Below are 21,891 nucleotides of genomic sequence, written 5' to 3'. Positions count from 1 at the left end.
GAGACCCTATAAGGGGTATATCAAGACACCAATCTGCCATCTGATACGACCGTATTGTTAAAAATAGAAAAACTTTAAACAACTTTTTCTTAAAAAATCATTGTTGAGAATTTAACAAAATTGTACACAGTACTTTGCATGAAGGGCTTCAGGGCTGTCATTAGATATGGTCACCATTGCTAAAATTTGTTAAAGATTTAAACGGCTTCATCACAAAAGAATGGTGAGCAGGGTTAGACCAACATTTATAGAAGGTGTCTTAGCATAAAGACCATCAGCATTGAACAAATCTAGCTCATGTACTTTCAAATATGAATGAAGAAACTTTTCTTATGTTATGTGTTTAGGCTTCAATAAACAGTAACAAAAGAAAGAGTGAAAACAACAAGCTTTGAAAAATCTGACAAATAATTTATTTTCCTGGAAAAACACTGTAACAATTAAAAAAATAAGAACTTACAGTTTTAAGAATCAAATAAAAAAATAATCCAAGAATAATCCACAAATTAAATTTTAGAAGTCCTAGTAATGAAATGTTCTAATGAATTCAAGTTTGAGTCCTGACAAAAAATCCAAAATGGAAGGCTATGATGTATACTGTAGCCTTTATATTATGGATGTGTCTACAGTTCTTTGTTGATTCACAAACAATATTCCAGTGTTTGAATTTCCGAATAAAGTTTAAAGAAATGTCTTTGTCCAAGAATTCTGTATGAGCACTCAAATATTTCTAGGAAAAAGAATTAATCATTTACAATCCAAATAATTTGAATGCAAATTAAAATATGACTCCAAACTGGTCACAAACAAACACTTCCAGTGTAAAAGCCCAACTGACTAATTTCTCTATAAACAAAGGTTATACACTAATTTAAAACACAAAACAGATTCCTGGATGAGGTACACGTGATCACATTCTAGAATGGTTTAAAAGGTATCTACACATCCAAGATCACATACTCCAATACAGCCTCAATTTCACTATTATCATTTCACATTGAAACTGAATTAAAAAGAAGTTGTTTACTTGATTCTCAATCAAGGCCAGGAACTAGGTCAGCAAAAGATACAAAGTTTGGTGTTTACGACTAACAGTCAGGTCAAACTAATTTCTGGAAAATATCAAATTCCTAGTTGAATGCCAGAATATCAGCAGAGCCCTTAATAGGTTTGAAGCAGCCAAAATAAAACTGTAAAACTCCAATGGGACAGAAAAGCGTATCTTGATAATTTCCAGCACAGATACACAGACTGAGGATCTCATTAGGGAATTGAGCTACCAAAGGAAGCTGATTCTTTGCCAGAAAACCAGGTTCACAAAGCAGAGAAACAAATTGCTGCACCATAAACAATCTTTTCCAACAGATAAAGCATGAAACCCACTGACTTCATAGATGCTATGGAGTGCATGAAGACCACTTTAAGGAAAAGGTTCTCAAAGGAAACTTCACTCAACAGTTCATGATCTTTGTGTTCTCTCCATTTGGCTAAAAGAAGGAACTGGAAGAGGTGCAAGTGAAGTCTTCCTAGGGAACCTGCTCTACCACATATTAAAGGTTACCAGAAGTGAAAGCTATAAGCAAGCTGATGAATGCCAACCTGCAATGATACTGGAAAATCAAAATTCAAAAAACATTAGCTTTGGTACCAAAGGACATGGCCTTCTCATTAATTATAAGAAATATTCTGTGCTTAGGCAGTTGAAAACCATAAAAGCAATGCTTCCTCCATATCGGTATGTTTAGCTCGTTTTTGAATTGGTGTGGGGTTATAATCAATTTTGTCAACATCCCACTTGTCATCCTGTGAAAGGATATCTCCCACAGTGCATCAGAGTGGATCACAACCTCTTGTTTATTTGCCTTCGGATGTTAAAATAGAATGACATCAAATTGTTTGTTTTCTTACCAGATCTAACACAATTCTGGTGCTTTTATTCAAGTCAATCACTTGCTGATTACTCAAACTTTACATCAGTTTTGTATTAATTCATATAATTACAATCATGATGATCTATTTTGTTGGTGTTAAAGTTATGTTAGCAATTATTGTCAGTGGACTTAAGAACAATCTGCTAAGATGGTAGTAAGCACTGTGCCATGCACTATTGTTTTATCAAGACAGTGACATGGTAAGCACTGTGCCATGCACTATTGTTTTTTCACGACAGTGACATGGTAAGCACTGCCATGCACTATTGTTTTTTCAAGACAGTGACATGGTAAGTGCTGTGCCATGCACTATTGGTTTTTCAAGACAGTGACATGGTAAGCACTGTGCCATGCATTATTGTTTTTTCAAGACAGTGACATGGTAAGTGCTGTGCCATGCACTATTGGTTTTTCAAGACAGTGACATGGTAAGTACTGTGCCATGCACTGTTGGTTTCTGTAGGTAAATAGAAACCAAGTTGAAATAATTCTGATCACATTTCTGGAGTCAGTCAATAATTTAATTCACAAATGTAATTGTTCTGCCAGATGCACATGACAGATGTTCAGGGGATGTGGTAATTATTTATATATTAGTCTTGACAGATGACTGATAGTAATGGAGGTTAATGAAAGTGGGAATTAAAGAGCATGTCCATTGCATTGCAGACATGTATTTTAATTTCATTGTGTATGTATATATATATATATATATATATATATATATATATATATATATATATATATATATATATATATATATATATATATATATATATATATATATTGTGCATTATTTTTCAATGACTTTCAGTGTAAGTGACTGCAAATGTGAACTTCATTCTTGTCAATTTCTTTGGATTAAGTTTCATACCATAATTGGTTTTTGGTTTTGTTTTATGTACCATACTTCAGATAACATTTTACCAATTTACTCCATAAAATTTGTTTCCATTGGGTCTATTTTTTCCCTGCACATGTTGAGTCCAGGTCCATTATATATTACCCAAATAAACAAAGCCTTACAGGGTTAATGCATTTATGAGGCTGTACACGCTGACTGAGAACAGTGGGGTTTATTTTCATAATATGGAAAAGTTACTGAAAAGATTAATTAACCTTTTTGAGCAATCTTACTTCTACATATTACATTGTAAAGGAGGAAGGTATGAAAAATGCTGTAATTTATCATTGTCATTCTGGTAACCTATCCTTGGCACACCATCTTTGATCCTTATCATCATCATTCTGGTAATCTTTCCTCAGCATACCATCTTTGATCCTTATCATCATCATTCTGGTAACCTTTCCTTGGCACACCATCTTTGATCCTTATCATCATCATTCTGGTAACCTTTCCTTGGCACACCATCTTTGATCCTTATCATCATCATTCTGGTAACCTATCCTTGGCACACCATCTTTGATCTTTATCATCATCATTCTGGTAACCTTTCCTTGGCACACCATCTTTGATCCTTATCATCATCATTCTGGTAACCTTTCCTTGGCACACCATCTTTGATCCTTATCATCATCATTCTGGTAACCTTTCCTTGGCACACCATCTTTGATCCTTATCATCATCATTCTGGTAACCTTCCCTTGGCACACCATCTTTGATCCTTATCATCATCATTCTGGTAACCTTTCCTTGGCACAACGTCTTTGATCCTTATCATCATCATTCTGGTAACCTATCCTTGGGCACACCATCTTTGATCCTTATCATCATCATTCTGGTAACCTTTCCTTGGCACACCGTCTTTGATCCTTATCATCGTCATTCTGGTAACCTTTCCTTGGCACACCATCTTTGATCCTTATCATCGTCATTCTGGTAACCTTTCCTTGGCACACCATCTTTGATCTTTATCATCATCATTCTGGTAACCTTTCCTTGGCACACCATCTTTGATCCTTATCATCATCATTCTGGTAACCTTTCCTTGGCACACCATTTTCGATCCTTATCATCATCATTCTGGTAACCTTTCCTTGGCACACCATCTTTGATCCTTATCATCATCGTTCTGGTAACCTTTCCTTGGCACACCATCTTTGATCCTTATCATCGTCATTCTGGTAACCTTTCCTTGGCACACCGTCTTTGATTCTTATCATCGTCATTCTGGTAACCTATCCTTGGCACACCATCTTTGATCCTTACATTACTACAATTATATCTTTTTTTAAGTGAAACTTTCTGTGCACGCCTAATTGTAGCTACATACAAAGTTCTATTATTATATTTTCAAAAGAAAAAGTTTTCTATTCAGTAGATAATGGTTGTCTTCCTGTTGTGATGAATCAAATGTGTGAACAATATAATCTTTCTGCAGATCACAGTATGTTATATAAATTTTAGAGGCTTAATGTAGCATCAAGCTGTTTACTATGCCTTTATCCCACCATTCCACATGTAGATACTTTGATTAAATTTTTCTACCATTGAAGTCCTTTGCCTTTTTTTCTAAGGGCTGTTCCATTTAGACATATATGGTACCCAGGGAAGGCAGTTTTGTGAAAAATATATGCCAGGGTACTTTAATCTCACAGAGTTCATATTAAAATTATAAGAAATTTCTAAATTGCATCTCTGGGTAAGTTCATGCTACATGTCTGCGACATGATGACCCAGTGCTAGACATCACGATAAACTGCCACTTTGCAGACATCATAGCCATATGACTGAAAAATTGTTAAAGCTATGTTAAAAGTACCCCACATCAAAAGTACCTTCCCTGGGTCCCAGGTATGTTCACTGGAACAGCCCTAAAAAAAATTGCATTTTATTAAACTTATTTTTAGTGCATACCATGTTAGCATAAGTACTTAGAAATTTTAGAAAACGCTTTACCTTTTAAAAAAATGTTTTCACTGTTAGTAATCATACATACATGACCTAATTATTTGATTTGTTTTATTGAAATGAATTTTGCAGATTGGGGTGGTCATTCTTTTTGCACATTTTGGATTTTTTTAATGCAGTGGAAGCATGTGTGTATTAACACAAATCTGATATGGATATGTCTGATTGGGAAACATTTGGTCAGACAAAATTATTTAGGTGTTTATGGAGATGAACAATGCTTGGGGAAACATTTGGCCAGGTAAAGTTATTTAGATGTTTACAGGGATGGACATTGCTTGGGGAAATATTTTATGATGTAAAGTTACCTAAGGATTTTACTACTTGTTTTAATGTATTTTTAGGAAGCCAGTTCTTTAGTGGCTCGAGCTTACAAGCACACGGAGAAGGTCATTCTGGATAACAAAGATAAACTGCAAAAGGTATATAATTTTTTTTATAGGTAGTATGGGAAAACCCTTTATAATACAGCCCAGAACACTTTTAAAATTTTGCTGGGCAGTTTCTGTCTAAACAATTTTCAGATTATTCCAGCACTGAATTCTATCAGCACTGTGATAACCAGTTAGAAGCTGTTGTGGAAGTACCTGTGAGTCATGTATTAAATGTCTATTATTTTAGATCGTGTATTTAAATGATGAACATTATCCTCCAACCGTGCTAGTTTATGTATAGTAATATGTATGTGGTTTATATGTGGTAATATGTATATAGTTTATGTATGGCAATATGAATAATAATTTTAACAACCACTTTAATATTATTATCCTTGTTTTGTCCAAGAAATATATTTAGCTTAATAGTCATAGACCAAAACAGCTTATGGAATAGCATATTGTCTGTCTCATCCATTCATTAGAACAAGTTTCCTATTGCAACTCCTCCTAAATTTTGTGGTGCATTGCCATGGATTTACACACACATTCATTCCAAGGCCTCGTTGGTCCCAAGTGAAAGTGGTGCTGATCTGACATCCAGTATGGCCTTCACAGCTGCCATCTTTAAAGTCTTATTATTGCTACTACTCCCAAACAGAAAGTCATATCAATGAGGGGTTTTCCCTACATGAAAATTATGCTACGCTGTCTTCAAATGTGGCCACAACAGCAGCCACCTTAGAAATGTTATCACAGTTCCTCCTGAATAGAATGTCATAATAACAGTAAAATGAGTGCTCAGCAGATCAGTGGTTCTCAGGTTTTGGTGCAATATTATTATTATTATTATTATTATTATTATTATTATAAAAAGGGTATCTGGATTATTAAGAACTAATCTTATGAGGCCATCAACTATTCTATGTATACTTGAAATAACATGTATAGCCCTCATGTCTGACATGTACATAAACAACTGGTACTTATACATATTAATGATATAATGTATAATTATTAATCTGTGTAGCTATAACATGCATAACAGTGTAAACAAATAGGGAATTAACATGAAGTTAACTAAGTGACTTAATAGGTTTCAGTAATTCCAAATAACATCATTAAGCTTGAGTACAACTTTAAACAAGTATTATGTAACAGTCAGTATAGTTGACATAGAGCTGGTATAAAACTTGAAATAGTATTGTGTACCTGTCAGTGTAGTTAACATATAGCTTGTATACAGCTTGAAATAGTATTGTGTACCAGTCAGTGTAGTTGACATACAGCTTGTATACAGCTAGAAACAAGTCTTGTGTACCAGTCATTGTAGTTGACATACAGCTTGTTGACACAATTATATAACTCAGATTTGGTGGTATTATATGGAAGGGGATTCATTTTTAATTTAAGGTATCCCTTTGAAGCAATACACAGATCAGACTTTCCTCATTTAAACTTTGGGGAGCAACTGTATCTAAGGCTACCCCATCATAAGGAATACCTTGTTATAAGGCCCTTCATTATAATGTGTTTCCTGTTCTAAGGTGAGTGTGGCCATGAAACCCATTTCATTGATTGGTAGTAAAATTATAGGTATCAGATACTTCATTTTTATGTGTTTCACTTTAAATTGGTATACTGTGGCTCCCATATAAAGCATTATAATGAGGAAGTATGTTTCCCATGGACAGCATGAGGGAGTACTGTATTTCATTATAGCATGGTCTTATTCTAATGTATACTTTATGGTTCCCATGGACAGCATGAGGGAATACTGTATTTCATTATAGTATGGTCTTATTCTAATGTGGTATACTTGATGGTTCCTATGGACAGCATGAGTGAGTAATGTATTTCATTATAGTATGGTCTTATTCTAATGTGGTATACTTCATGCTTGCCATGGACAGCATGAGGGAGTAATGTATTTCATTACAGTATGGTCTTATTCTAATGTGGTATACTTCATGGTTGCCATGGACAGCATGAGGGAGTACTGTATTTCATTATAGTATGGTCTTATTCTAATGTGGTATACTTCATGGTTGCCATGGACAGCATGAGGGAGTAATGTATTTCATTATAGTATGGTCTTATTCTAATGTAGTATACTTCATGGTTCCCATGGACATCATCATGAGCAAGTGTTAATGAACTGTGTACTTCATTAGAAGGTGTTTCTCATTGTAATAGTTTATACTCTGGTTCTCATGGACAGCATTATAATGATTCTGTACTTCATTATGTATAATGTATATCATTCAGTATACTCTGTGGCATCCATATAATGATGGTGTACTGTTTGTATAATGTGGCCTCACTTGAAGGTAGTATAATCTGTGGTTACCGTTGACAACATTATAATGAGGGAATACAGTACATAGAATAAAATATTTCATATTTATGCAGGAGACCAAAAGCAACAGTAACATTTTCCAGGTGACTCAGTTAAAAACATTTCCTTCTTGTCCACAAAACATTTCTTCCTGAAATAAAAATTTCTGAAACAGAAACATTACCTAGTGAATAACAAAACTATCTGAGTTAGACACCATGGTTAGTTTGCCAGCATCAAGTGTTTGTTTTTGATTTTATGAAGGTAATTAAAAGTTACTTAATCACAGCGGTTTATGTTCAGTTCTGCTGGTGGTAATTGTTCAGACCATGTGGCAAAATATTGTAATGATGCAATTTCCTGAAAGTCCCAAGTAGTTTATTATACCTAAGGTTGGTTGTATTTAGAAGCAAGATTTAAGAAAACAAAACATAATGAGAGTGGACCACTTCATTCCAGCTGATGACTTTCACAACTTTTATTTTTGTTTTACATCTGCTATTATGTTGTGATATTGTCCATTTTATCTAGCTGTTGCCAATTTCATTTCAATTCAGCAAGGCAAAGAAGTCAAATTCTTTACCATCTACAGTTACTAAATTTTGGGGATGTCATGCACTTGGGCTATGGATGAACCCTATCTATTTCAGATTCAGTAAAGGTCAGAGGTCATGGTTACTGTGACATAGAAGAAACTGATTTCTGCATAAAAGATCCAGTTCTCCAACGGTGTACATGCACCAAAGTTTATAGATTACTTGCACATTGGGTAAAGAAAACAAATTGATACTGGGGTCAATGTCAGTGCTACTGACAGAAGAACAATGTTTTTTTGCAAAATGACATGGTGTAGAAGGGACAGTGATTTGGGGTCATAAGTTGGTCATTGTACCTCAATAAAAAATGTGTTGAACAGAATAGTTTTGTTCTAAAGTTAATTGATCAAACTTTGTGGATGATTTTCAATTAGGGTAAGAACAGTGAGTTCCACACTACATGCTTAGTGCTGTATACCATGATTGAAAAGTCCTTAAGACCCATTTTTTAGTCCTTACACTTACATAGAGGACTGTTAAATATGGAACAGGCATATAATACAATGCTTACAGTTCTCCTACTTAACATTTAGATTAGGCAAGGGCAGCACTTACAGTATCTAGTAATTTAGACTGTCATATTTTAGTTCAGTCAGTTTGCCCATCACCCCTGCCGGGGTATAGGCCACCCTCAAAAGATCACCAGAGGCTTCTGTCCTGTGCCATCCTCTAGAGCTGACTCCAGGTGTGACCCATCTTATTGATATCTGCCTCGAGGTTGCGTTGTTAGGTGTTTCTTGGTCGGCTCCTTCTCCGCTTGCCTTGAGGGTTCCACCTCAATGCTTGTCTGGTAATGTTGGTTGGCGGCTTACGTAGGGTGTCCTATCCATCCCCACCTTCTCTTCTTGATCTCTCCTGTACTGGAAGCTGGGAGGTTCTCTGCCACAGGTTTGTGTTGCTGATGGTGTCTGGCCAGCAGAACTGGAGAATTCTTCTTAGGCAGCTGTTGATGAAGGTCTGAACTCTCTTTATGGTCGACTTAATGGTTCTCCAGGTCTCTGCTCCATACAGTAGGACTGACTTCACATTGGAGTTGAACAATCTGATCTTGGTAGCCAAGGAAATTTCCTTGGAGCTCCAGATGTTCTTGAGCTGTATGAAAGCTGCTCTCGCCTTTCTGATCCTTGCCTTGATGTCTGCATCTGTGCCACCCTGCTGGTTGATAATGCTGCCCAGGTAAGTGAAGGACTCCCACCTCTTCCAGGGGACTTCCCTGCAGTGTGACTGGGTTGTTACTGACAAAATTGATCTTGAGGATCTTGGTCTTGTCTTAGTGGATATTGAGGACAACCTGTGCTGATGTGGCTGCCAGTACATTGGTATTGTCCTGCATTTGCTGCTGACTATGGGACAAGTGCGCTAGGTCATCAGTAAAGTCCAGATCCTCAGGCTGACTCCACAATGTCCATTTCTCTGCCCATTGGTGGACATCTTCATAATCCAGTTGATGGCAAGAAGGAAGAGAAACGATGACAGCCAGCAGCCTTGCCTTGCACTAGTCCGCACTAGGAAGCTGTCTGTGTGCTGTCATGCATGAACGACTCTGCAGGACATTCCATAATAAGTGTTCTTGATCACCATCACCAGCTTGGTTGTGATAGTGGTGAAGAAGTTTCCAGAGTGTTGGTCCACACTGTCAAATGCCTTCTCATAATCGACAAAGTTGATGTAGAGCAAAGAATTCCATTCCAACGATTGCTCGACTATGATGCAAAGAGTTGCTGTTTGGTCCATACGCAATCTGTTCTGCTGGAAGCCTGCTTGCTCATCTCGTAACTGTGGGTTGACGGACTCCTTCATCCTCTCCAAGAGGACCCAGTTGAAGACTTTCCCTGGTACTGACAAGAGTGTGATTTCAGTGTAGTTGGAGCAGTTGCTGAGGTCGCCTTTCTTTGGGATTTTGATAAGGTATACCTTTTTCCAGTCAGTTGGTATTTTTTCTTCGTCCCAGATTTTCTCAAAGATGGGGTATAGCATTTCCACTGAAGTATCTAGGTCTGCTCTGAGAGCTTCTGCTGGGATGTCATCAGGTGCAGCTGCCTTGCGGTTCTTCAGCTGGGTGATGGCTTTCCTGATCTCGTCTCTGGTGGGATTGTCACAGCTTATGGAGAGATCTGCGTTGGCTGGGTGGATTTCTGGGGGATTTAGTGGTGCTGGTCTGTTCAACAGTTCTTCAAAATTTTCTGTCCATCTATTCATTTGGTGTTCTGTACTTGCTATTGTCTTTCCCTGCTTGTCCTTTACAGGTCTCTCGGTTTTGCTGTACTTGCCGGACAGCTTCTTGGTGATGTCGTACAGCTTCTTCATGTTTCCACTTCTGGCCGCTTCTTCTGCCTCTGCTGCCAATCCTTCAATGCAGTTTCTCTTGTCTATCTTGATGCTTCTTTTCACTTCTCTGTGGGCATCAGTGTACTCTTTTTGTACCTTAACTTTTTAGCTCTTGTCCTACTGCTATTTACTGCTGCTTTCTTCTGTTTCCGCTCCTGGATTTTGCGCAATGTTTCAGCTAATATCCATTCTTTCTTCTGGTGCTTCATGGGGCCTAGTACTTCTTGGCATTTTGATTTTACTGCCTCCTTAACTTTCTGCCATCTGTTGTTTGCATTGTCTTCCTCATCTTCAAGAAGCATTTGTAGCACTTGGTACTTGTTGTTATGCATCAGTCTGTATTCTCCTTAGTTTTTCCATCTTTCAACAGGTTGACGTTATACTTTGTTTTCTTCTCTTTTGTGTCCACCATCCAGTTCTTCTTCAGCTTAAGTTTCAGCCTTGCGACAACTAAGTGGTAATCAGATGCCACATCTGCTCCCCTCTTCACCCTCACATCTTGCAGGGATCTTCTGAACTTCTTAGCTATGCAGATGTGGTCAATCTGATTTTATGTTACATGGTCTGGTGATATCCATGTGTTCTTGTGGATTCTTTTGTGGGGTAAGATGGTACCACCGATGACTAGGTTGTTCAGTGCACAATGCTCTGCGAATCTCTCTTCATTTTTGTTCATCTTCCCCAGTCTCTGGATCCCCATGGCTTGTTCATATCCTGTGTTGTCTGACCCAACTTTGGCATTGAAGTCATCCATGAGGATTTTGATGTCTTTGTCTGGGAAGTTCTCTACTATGTTCTGTAGTCTGTTGTAAAACTGGTCCTTTTCTTTTTCATCTTTATTTTCTCCTTCTTGCTCCTAAATGTTGCAATAAGGATTCTGGGCCCATGTGTGTCCCATGCCATCAGTGCATTATATGCTTGCTTTGACAGCATGAGCACCACCCCCTGTGTATGAGGCGTATTATCTTCCTCATGTCCTGAATACAGTAGCATCTCTCCTGTCATCAGTCTTCTTTGTCCAGATAGAATCCATCTTGTCTCGCTAATGCTCAGTAGGGATAGGCTGTAGTTCCTCATCTCTGCTGCTACCTATGTTGTTTATCCTGTCTCATGCATTGTCCTCATGTTCCATGTTGCAATGTTAATTCTCTTGTTTGATAGAAGGGTGGTCTGCTTTATGGTTTCTGCGGACTTGCAGTTTTCACCACATAGCGTCATAAGTCTACTGTCATCTTTGAGTATACCATATTTACCATATATATTGGTACAAGATAAAATAATTTTTTTTCCTGTCTCAGAACTTATGGTGAAACTTTTTTTCACCTACATCATATGTCCAAGACTTAAGAAACAAAATGAAGTAAGTTGAATTCCCCCCCCCCAACCACTGCACATTGCAATAAAATAGATAAAACACTTATTTGATAATAAAATGAAAAAACTAACCTTGTGTTGTTATCATTTATTCCTCTTTTTTCATTGTGAGCATTAAAGAATAAAACATATCCACGAACTCCGTATATGCAGCATAGGTATCCATACTGTAGCATATATCGCTTATGTCCGATAACACACAACACATTGTTCATTGACCTGAACATTGAGAAACAAATAATAATGAGGACTTTGTATAGTGCCTAATCTTTAGAAGCTCTAAGCGCTTTACAACATTAGACAACGCCTTTAAGATAAAAAATCTTTTATAATGATATGATTACAAAAAAGCACACCATGAAATTAGAAAACATAAAACATACTGAAAATATTTACAATAGGAAACATTATTAGGTCGTTAAGTTTATTTCTTGCATTCGAAATAGGTGAGTTTTAAGAGCACTCTTTAATGAGATCACTGTCTTTGTGTCTAAGTTCAGTGGGCAATTCATCCCATGTTGCTGGGCTCTGGTATGCAAAAGAACATTGCCCATATGACTTCGTTTTCATAGTAGGAATAATGAGTATATGATTGTCAGAAGAGGAGCATAAATATCTTGCTGGTGTTTACATATGGGTGAGGTCAGATAGGTATGTTGGACTGGAGTCCATCAGTGAAACGTAGCACAGAGAACAAATTTTGTGTTTGATTCTGGATTGAATGGATAGCCAGAGTAATGTACAGAGCAGGGGGAGGTGTGCTCTGATCGTGGTACTCTAAGGATGATCCGAATAGCTGTGTTTTTAGCTTTTTGATGAATGCACAAGTGTTTTAATGGCATCAGCTGAAAGGTATTTGTGAATGGAGCTGATGCATCTCAGCTCAAGATATGCAGCCTTGCACATGTTCATGACATGTTGGTGCATGTGAGAGTACTGTTGAGAGTAACATCTAGGTTTCGTACTGACTGTGTGAATTTAATGTTGGTGTTGCTGATATTTATTGTTTGAGGTAAAGGATGTGAATGAGAAAGTCTTTGTGTTTTGATCAGAATAGCTTCAGTTTTATCATCATTCATCTGTAGCTTGTTACATATCATCCATGACTTCACATCAGAAATGTACCTCTCTACACCTTGGATGGTAGCATCAACTTCAGTTGGGTGGCTAGATTTGTATATTTGGGCGTCATCAGCATACAATTGGTGAGACACTGGATGATGATCTATGACACTTGAGAATGGCTGAGTGTATAGAATGAAGAGAGAAGAAAACAAGTCCAAGAACAGACCCCTGTGTAACACCACAACATAGATCAACTGGGCTGGAGTTTATTCTATTTGCAGAAAAATTTGTGTCCTATTGACCAAGTAGGACTTGAACCACACTAAGGCTGTATCATGAATTCCAAATACATGCTGGAGATGGTGAAGTAATATATCATGGTCTGTTGTGTCAAATGCTGCAGACAAGTCAAGGAGGGTGAGGACTGTAATCTTTCTGCTATCCAAGGCAGAGAGAATATCATTAACTACTTTCAAAAGAGTAGTTTCAGTATTGTGACAAGGGTGATATGCAGGTTGTATATTGCTAAAAAAGACTGTTTGAACTCATATGAGATACAGTTTGGGATAGAACAACTTTTCTTTGATTTTTTTTATATGAATGGGAGATTAGAAACTGGACGGTAGTTCTTTAAATCATTAATGTCAAGTGTTGGTTTCTTCAGCAGAGGCTTTACAATGGCAGTTTTGAAAAATGATGGGAATTCCCCGGATAAGAGAGAGGTATTAATAACATAAGTTAGTGAAGGCAATCTTGGATCTAAGCACTCAAGCAGCACTGATGTCGGAATTGGATCAAGTACACATGATTTTGGTGCACTCTTCATCACAATTGTACGTACTAAATCCACAGAAACAAGTTCAAATGCTGCTAATGGTTGCCGCTGAAATTCTTTATTGAAACTGTATGGTGACGACGATGACGAGTCAATTGAAATTGTGTTGTCAAGCTTATCTCTAATAGTTTGTACTTTGTCACAGAAGAAATTTTCAAACCGGTCCAGAAGGTCACTTGGAGAAAAGGTAGTTGGAAGTGGTGTACATTTGTTCCTTGACATTAGCTTGTGAGTAATCTCGAAGAGCTCTTTACACCTGGAACTTTCCATGATCTTAGTTCTGTAGTGGGATGATTTTACTGCATGGACTATGTTTGTGACATTCTTCTTAGCAGCTTTATAGATTTGTTTATGAATAGTGAGTCTGGTGGAAAGCCAAAGCCTCTCAGCTTCATGGAAGTCTCTTTCAGCAGTGTGAAGTTGGTCCCTCACACTGCTATACCACAGGGAACACTTTTGAATTGATACTCTGCACATGGTTGTTGGGGCATGTTTGTCAAACACTGAACGCAAGTAGTTATCGAGTTGTTCTGCTGTAGGAGGCAAGTAAGCTGTTAGGTTTGCTTGGATGTCATGCATTAGTTTTGTTCTATTTATCATACGGAGGTTTCTCTTAGTAGAAAATAAAGGTGGAGGGTTAGGGACTGATACGTCAAGATGGCATATAATGCAGAGGTGATCTGATGCAAGTTCATGGGATACCAGGGGGAACCATAGAATAGTATCACCAGGTCTATGAAGAATCCAGTCTAAAATTTGACCCTATTTATGGGTGGGTTGGAATATACAAAGTCATCCGAGATGTGGAAGCAGACTTTGGTTCCTTTCCACCAGTATTCACTGGAATAAGGAAAATAAATTGCAACATTTGAGCATTTTTTTAAGTGGCACAATATAGTACTTCATGTACGGTCATCAATGACCCAGCCTTGCACAGAAGATTTGGAGAAAGTAAAATCATTTGATGAATTCATGAAGGTTAGAAGAAAAGAAAATGATTTTGCTGACAATATGATCATTAAAGTGGATGAAATTCTTGTGTACTTTGATCTCATTCCTGGATGGACTGACGATAAGATGGGGGTTATAAGTGTGAGAATTAGCATGACTTGTGCAGATTTTTTTTTTAAATTTGGTTTTAGTCCTTGCATTTTCCGCTTCAGGAGATCTGTTACCTCCAAGAATAATTTTTCACACATGAAAAAGATTAACAAATATTCATGCACCAAAAGAATGGATCGTATGTGTGCAGGAGTAGGGTTGTGTTGATGAAATGATGATGCAGTGGATTAAAGAATTTTATCTTAAGTACACAGTTTTATATTATTTAAAATAAAATTTAAGTTGAAGTGCATTTTCATCATGTAATTTTCAAATCATTTAAAGGGTGTTCCACAATTTACAACTCGAATAAAAGTGATGTGTCGCAAAACATACAGTGCACAAAAAATTACGTTAACAATTAATTTATGGTGTTCCAATAAATACAGTGTCCCAAAATAAATGGAAAATAAGGAATCAGGGTCACAATCTGTTTTCTTTTGGTGTCTAGTAAATCAAATGATAAACTATTTTTCAGATCGCAGAAGTCTTGCTGGAGAAAGAAGTGCTGACCTATGAAGATGTAGAAGCTCTTATTGGCCCACCTCCCTATGGGAAGAAAAAATTACTAGAGCCAGAAGGATGGAAAGGATTAATATAATTCCTGCAGATTTTTGATCTGCCTGTTTTTCTTCAATATTCAGTCAGACAATCATGGGACTATACAGGCTGTTCCTTAAAGATGTGTATTGTTTGCAAGGATTATACCTAACAGTGATTGATTATCTGTTATTTCTCTATGATGATTATTCGATAGTTAACTTGAAACTTTATTCAAGTGAAGATTAACAAGAATTCTTACATGGAAGGAGAAAGGTTAATGTTTTATTATCATTATATATTATTATTATTATTATTTGAGGACTTTCTTAATGACAGTAACAGTTCCATTTGCGATAAAGTATATTTGGCTGCCTCAAGTTTTAAAAATAGAATTTTGAAAAGTATGAAATAAAATATTTGTGATGACAAAGGTTAATTTTTATATATTATTTTATGATGCAGATAGAATATTTCAACTAAATGACAGCTTAAAATGACTGATAGATACTTTGGCATTGAAGTTTACAAGTAGTTACCAAAGTTTGCACACAAAATTACCGACTTATTGATTATCTGGTGTACCCGAATAAGGCTGTACTCTGAAATTTTACGTTCTTGATCTGTCTCTTATTTAACTTTAGTCATTACCCATTATTGACATTTATTCTTCCTTGATTTCCCTCTCTACAGACTAAGAACAATTGATTTGTTGCTGAATTATGCATTTATGCACATTCTGTTGGTAAGAAATTTTGTGCCTGATATCATTTATACAACCTTGAAAATACATTCCTCAAGTGGATATCAGCCACTTCAGGCCAGATATCTGCTTATAAAAACACAAGCTCAAGTTTTCAGTCACCAAATATATTGCTTTTGTTGAATCACTATCTGAAAATCCAATCAACTTGGGTGATTTAGAAGTTGTTAGCAGCAATGAAGCAGTAGTAAATTCGTGCATTTAGTGAGGTGTATTATTGATTTGTTTAGTCGGGTGTATTATTGATTTTTTTAGTGAATGCAATGACAATAGTTCTGGTTTCAAAACTATATTTGTTATTAGTGTCCTTAATAGAGAAGTCTAAAGGATTCATGAACTTTCTGTACTATTGTCTATCAGTCTTATATTATTAGTCCTGTCCAAAGGAGTCACAAGTCGGAATATTAGATAAACAGTTTAAATGATGTCACATAGCCTTGATAGAAAGGTCAACAGAATTCAGATTTTGCAAAAGTTATGATGTGTGCATTTAAATGCACTTCAAAATTACATCATTTGTTTTGTAAGTTTCACAATGGTCTCAGTACAAATTGACTTGGTATAAAATTTAAAGTTTCTAGTACATAAGGTATTAGAGGTACTGAATGCCAGTAAAAATTTAGTATTGAGCATTGTATACACATGACTCTGTTCTTGGTTAAAAAAAAATTATTACCTGAGGAGCATAGTGTTGTATGTATGTATTCTTTTTTAACTAGTAACAAGAATTTTCGTAAGGGGATTCATCTCCATAAATTTTTTATAAAACTTGATACAGAAGCAGGTTACTATGACCATGGATATTTCACATTTCACTGACTTTTGTGGCACTCATAGCATTATAAACAATGCACAGAGTTCGCATAAAACTATCCTGTTTTTACAGCAAATTGTCATAGAGGCAATTGAAAGGCAGAAAGGTCAGGTATAAACATGCACTATTTCATGTATTACTTAATTTACTATAGTTAGGGGGAAGTGTTAAGTCCTTTGAAGACTGCTGTGAAGGTGCCCATGGTGCCTGTACTAATTTGCATAGATAAAGTTTACAAAGTGGAACAACCTAATTTGTTTTCAGTCATAGGTAAATCAAAGACATGCTAGATGTATGTTGAAAAATTATAGATTACTTCATTTGTATGGGAAAATATGAACAAATTTTTCTGAGTAATACTGCATGACTTTGGGAGTTCAGTATTAATTTAAAAAAAACAAGTTTAAATTTTCCCAAACAAATGCAGTGACCTTTTTATTACATTCAAATTTCATTTTCCTCCCTAAGGCTTAATAATAAAAGAATACACTACAAGAAATAAAGTAATTGAATTTATGCTGCATCCAAAATAAATACACAACTGTAGATTCATCAGTACACAGTAGCAATATTAATGTGCACATAGCACCGCCCAGCAACCTTTGAACTTCATCCTGTGCTCAACATTGGTTTTAAAAAATTCTTGAGTTGGTCTATTTTAAATTGAAATTCAGAGTAATATTGTGAATGAATGTGCATTGTAACAACATTTCCAGTTTGGAATGGATGGATATTGTTTTTCTGTCAATCCAACTCAGTTCCATTTTTCTGCATTCGATGGACTGTATTTTTTGGATCTGTTCTGTCACTGTTTGGAATCATAATGTGGGGAAAATATAAATTCTTTAAATTGAAATTATTAAAATGATGCTATGGAATATCATATTCATTTCATTCAGAGTGTGTAAGGAGAATGTGATATCTGTTGGAAATGTAGATGTCAAAATTACAGCAAATTTTGTGGTGTGTATCATGTTTTGGAACTTGTGACACATGTCATGTAACTCAGATTTGGATAACTAAGTAAGTACGTTTTGAGGAAATTCAAGATGCAGAATGTAAATATATTTATTGCCATTCTTATTACCAACTAAAGAAGACATGTTTGTTTCTGTCCTGTCACTTGCATGCTCTTTGTTAAAGGGACCCAATCACCCCACCTATGTACATGACCTGGCTTCTATCGCTATCCTAACATTTTATTAAAGAAGTGAAATGGGGAAAATTGTAATGCAGCTGTTCTGTGACATTCTGTCTTGCCATTTAGAAATAAGACTTCATCATCTTGACTTATTAGTTCTGAGACTCTTAGATTTCTGCCAAAACCTTCAGTTCCATTTTTTTTCTCAACTTTAGTATTTTGACTGACTTGTAAAATGTTATGTATCTGATAGATATGCGATATCCCTTGACCTCCATATGCTTTTCTTTGCTACTGTTTTAGACCCTAGAGGGAACTGGTCATAACCTGAACCAATCTATTTGCAAAAAGTTGCAAGCGTTTGTCCAAAATAACTGTTTAAATGATCAGAATGGTATTTTCAATACTGTGTCTCTCATTTGTTGTGAACATTATGAATATCACGTTATTCATCTGCTTCTTTGAAAATTTCAGTTGTGACTTGGAGAACTTGTCCACATCATTCATTTTATCATCTCTACATTCAAAGGGATGAAACAGCTTGTTGAGTTTGTTCACAAACAAATGTAATAAATGAAAAGCTAAAGCATCTGCAACATCAGTGTTCATTGTTTGTTTACAATTAAAATAGTTCCTAATACATGATACTGTTTTTAGACAATGTCTTGCAATATGAAGCCGTGCAATATGGAAAAATACTGCAGATTCTGACAATGTAAAGTTAATGGAGAATAAAATGAGCATATAATAACAAGCGTTATTGCACATTATTATTAATGAGAATGTTTAAGCCATCTGCATTTAGATTTTTGGCAAGTTTGTGAACCATGACAACATTTTTGCAAAATCCTCCATATAGAAAACACAAAGCATGATCGGTTCCATTGTCTATTTAGTGTACTGGAGTGGTTAATTTTATTTAAATGATTCAGGAAGTAGTAAGCTAACAGCATAACTCTACAAAAATAAATTACAGAACTCCTTGTTGGCAGTTATTTTCATTGTGAATCTTGTTAAAATGCTAACTATTAATTGACCCATGCTTTTTGCAATGATTATAGAAATGAATTGGATTGATTGAAAGACAAAAGTAAGTATACACATGCATGTTTTGTGTTGATAAAGCGCTACCACACATACTGGTCAGTAGCTTATTACTGCTGTATTACCTCCCCCCATATTATGTCCCCCTTCTTTTCTCCCTTCCCACAATGAAATGTTGTATCGTGAATGCGATGTATATTCAGACCAGTCAGATGCGTCAGTTGTGACATTGCTGATGTTATGGTTGTTATCATCATTCATCTGTAGTAGGTAAGTTTGAATAACAGTGCCATCCAGTCTTGATTGAGTGCAAAGATGAATACTGATGACATTTACTTTACCTTCAACCCCCCCCCCGTTGAACTATTGAGAGAAGCAAAGACTGGATCTAACTGAGCCTATATTTTGCCAACCAAAGGATTTTAAAGACCTTTGTTTTTATTTAATGTCAGTGCGGTTTTGATTATGTGTTTGTACATATTTCTGTGTTGTGATATTTGACAATACTAAGTCTACCAAATATTTTTTCTTGTGAGTGTATTAAATGCTAGAAAATAGATGTTATTTTCTTTTATTCAGATCTGAATTTCCACTCTGACATTATCAATGAAAAAATAGCTTATTCTCAATTGGACAACATCGCTTTTGGGGGGTCATGTGAACTGGTCCCCATGGGACCTCAAAACACACTTCATGAGTCTCAAAAAAACCCCACACTGTCTGGGAATATTGCAGGTATGCCATACGATATCACTTGTAAAAAGAATCTTAATTTTGAAGAAAAAAATATCGAAATCACATTATTGCAGATATTTATGTTATGGTGTATTAAATCTATGTTGCTTATGTTTACATCCAAATGCAAATTTTTGGAGATAGACACATTATTTTCTGTTGATGCTCATCAGCTTTGCAAATGCATTAGTTGATGAACTGTTTTTAAAAAAATGTCATTGTCATCTTTATTTCAATCACCGCTTTAAGGTAAGATTCCCAGAAGGTAAGATTCCCAGATTCTAATAAAGCTTGTCAATATGAGCACCTTAGTCTTGGTTTAAGGTTTTGTTTAACAAGCCATTTTGTCCAAAAATGTCAAAAGTGAGTCAGAAAGAGAACTTTGTAAGAGGTTAGGGCATTGTTTAATCAGTTGGCCACGATATCCAAAATCAGACTACACTTTAAACGTACATGACAGTGAAATCAAAGAGTACAGCCCATTGTCAGTTGATGTGGTCCTGGAAAACCATTGCATGAGGTGAGCTTCAAAAGGGGTCATTTTAGGGACATCCATTAGATCCTGCCATAATTTTAGAGCTGTCAGGTATATTTTTGATTTCTTTTAAATGCTTGTGCAAGGAATTCAGAATAATTTCAATGTAACTGATTTCTTGGATAGTCATTGTCACACCTGTGCAAGCAGTCAAACAAGTACCTTGATCAAGTCTTCAATCAATTCGCTAAACCATTTGTTCTTAATTACCATAACAAGAGCTTCATCAGCTCCCACACTGTACGCTTTCTGCAGAAAAATCCAGTTCTAATCTAAATAAGCTAGCAGTTGTGCAGTTATAATGAATGCATTGGCTGCAGATAGATTTATTAGTTTTTCGAAACAATTCTTCAAATGGGCATCCTTCACCTTTGAAATGTAAAGAAAGAATCAAATGTTTCTGCTGATTCATATATCCCAATCTCGTCAGCTGGTCTCTCTCTAGTTATGATGTATGTTGGCTTCAAACAGGGCTGGTATATAAGAAAGGAATTCAGCTTTGGGATTGTGATCTTGGTAAAGTTTTGATATAACAGTTCCATTCGGCTTGCTCGGTTCATTTAAAGATTGGAACTTTTACTTTGGTAAAATGTCCTTGCCAAATAGAGTAAATTTTCCCGAAAAGGGTGCTTATAGCTTCATCTGCTTTTTCTGTGTCATTGTCAGAAACAGTTTCCAACATTTTTTGTCTGCAGTATAGTTAACCTTGTCAGCATGCATATGGTCCATGCTAGTACATTACCAGAGCTGATTTTGTGAAATTCACTGATCCTGAGGTTACAGAATTGTGTTTTTTATGCATGAAGTGCAGAACATTGAAAATAGTTTATTCTCATGGCTGAGCAAAGCAAACTCTCTCAGCCATTTTTTGAAGAAAGTTTCCCCTTTATTCCAAGTGTCTATCATTTTCATTAGCTCCAGTTCACATTTCACATTATGCACTTGCACTGTGATCACTGCAAAGAGTACTTAATAATGTTACGTATAAATTACTTAATGATGTTACATATAAAGTACTTAATAATGTTACATATAAAGTACTTAATAATGTTACTTATAAAGTACTTAATAATGTTACTTATAAAGTACTTAATAATGTTACATATAAAGTACTTAATAGTGTTACATATAAAGTGCTTAATGATGTTACATAAAGTACTTAATGATGTTACTTATAAAGTACTTAATAATGTTACATATAAAGTACTTAATAATGTTACTTATAAAGTACTTAATAATGTTACTTATAAAGTACTTAATAATGTTACATATAAAGTACTTAATAGTGTTACATATAAAGTGCTTAATGATGTTACATAAAGTACTTAATGATGTTACTTATAAAGTACTTAATAATGTTACATATAAAGTACTTAATAGTGTTACATATAAAGTGCTTAATGATGTTACATAAAGTACTTAATGATGTTACTTATAAAGTACTTAATAATGTTACATAAAGTACTTAATAATGTTACATATAAAGTACTTACTAATGTTACTTA

General features: G+C 35.7%; 1 protein-coding gene across 2 annotated transcripts in view; it reads left to right on the top strand.

Annotated features, from left to right (window-relative positions):
• Positions 1-19,673, top strand: part of LOC149787330 (mitochondrial inner membrane m-AAA protease component paraplegin-like) — a 96,106-nt gene extending 76,433 nt beyond the window's left edge. For both annotated transcript variants that reach the window (XM_089977871.1, XM_089977872.1), the window contains 2 exons: positions 5,148-5,225; positions 15,293-19,673. In XM_089977871.1, coding sequence (XP_089833997.1) covers positions 5,148-5,225; positions 15,293-15,415 — 201 coding nt within the window. In that variant the 3' untranslated portion in view covers positions 15,416-19,673. The remainder of the gene's footprint in view (positions 1-5,147; positions 5,226-15,292) is intronic.
• Positions 19,674-21,891: the final 2,218 nt, after the last annotated feature.

Source organism: Sinohyriopsis cumingii, chromosome 12 (genome assembly GCF_028554795.1).
Source record: "Sinohyriopsis cumingii isolate HCF-2022 chromosome 12, ASM2855479v2, whole genome shotgun sequence".
NCBI lineage: Eukaryota > Metazoa > Mollusca > Bivalvia > Unionida > Unionidae > Sinohyriopsis > Sinohyriopsis cumingii.
Note: the sequence above shows the minus strand (reverse complement) of the source record. Positions and strands in the feature narration are given on the sequence as shown.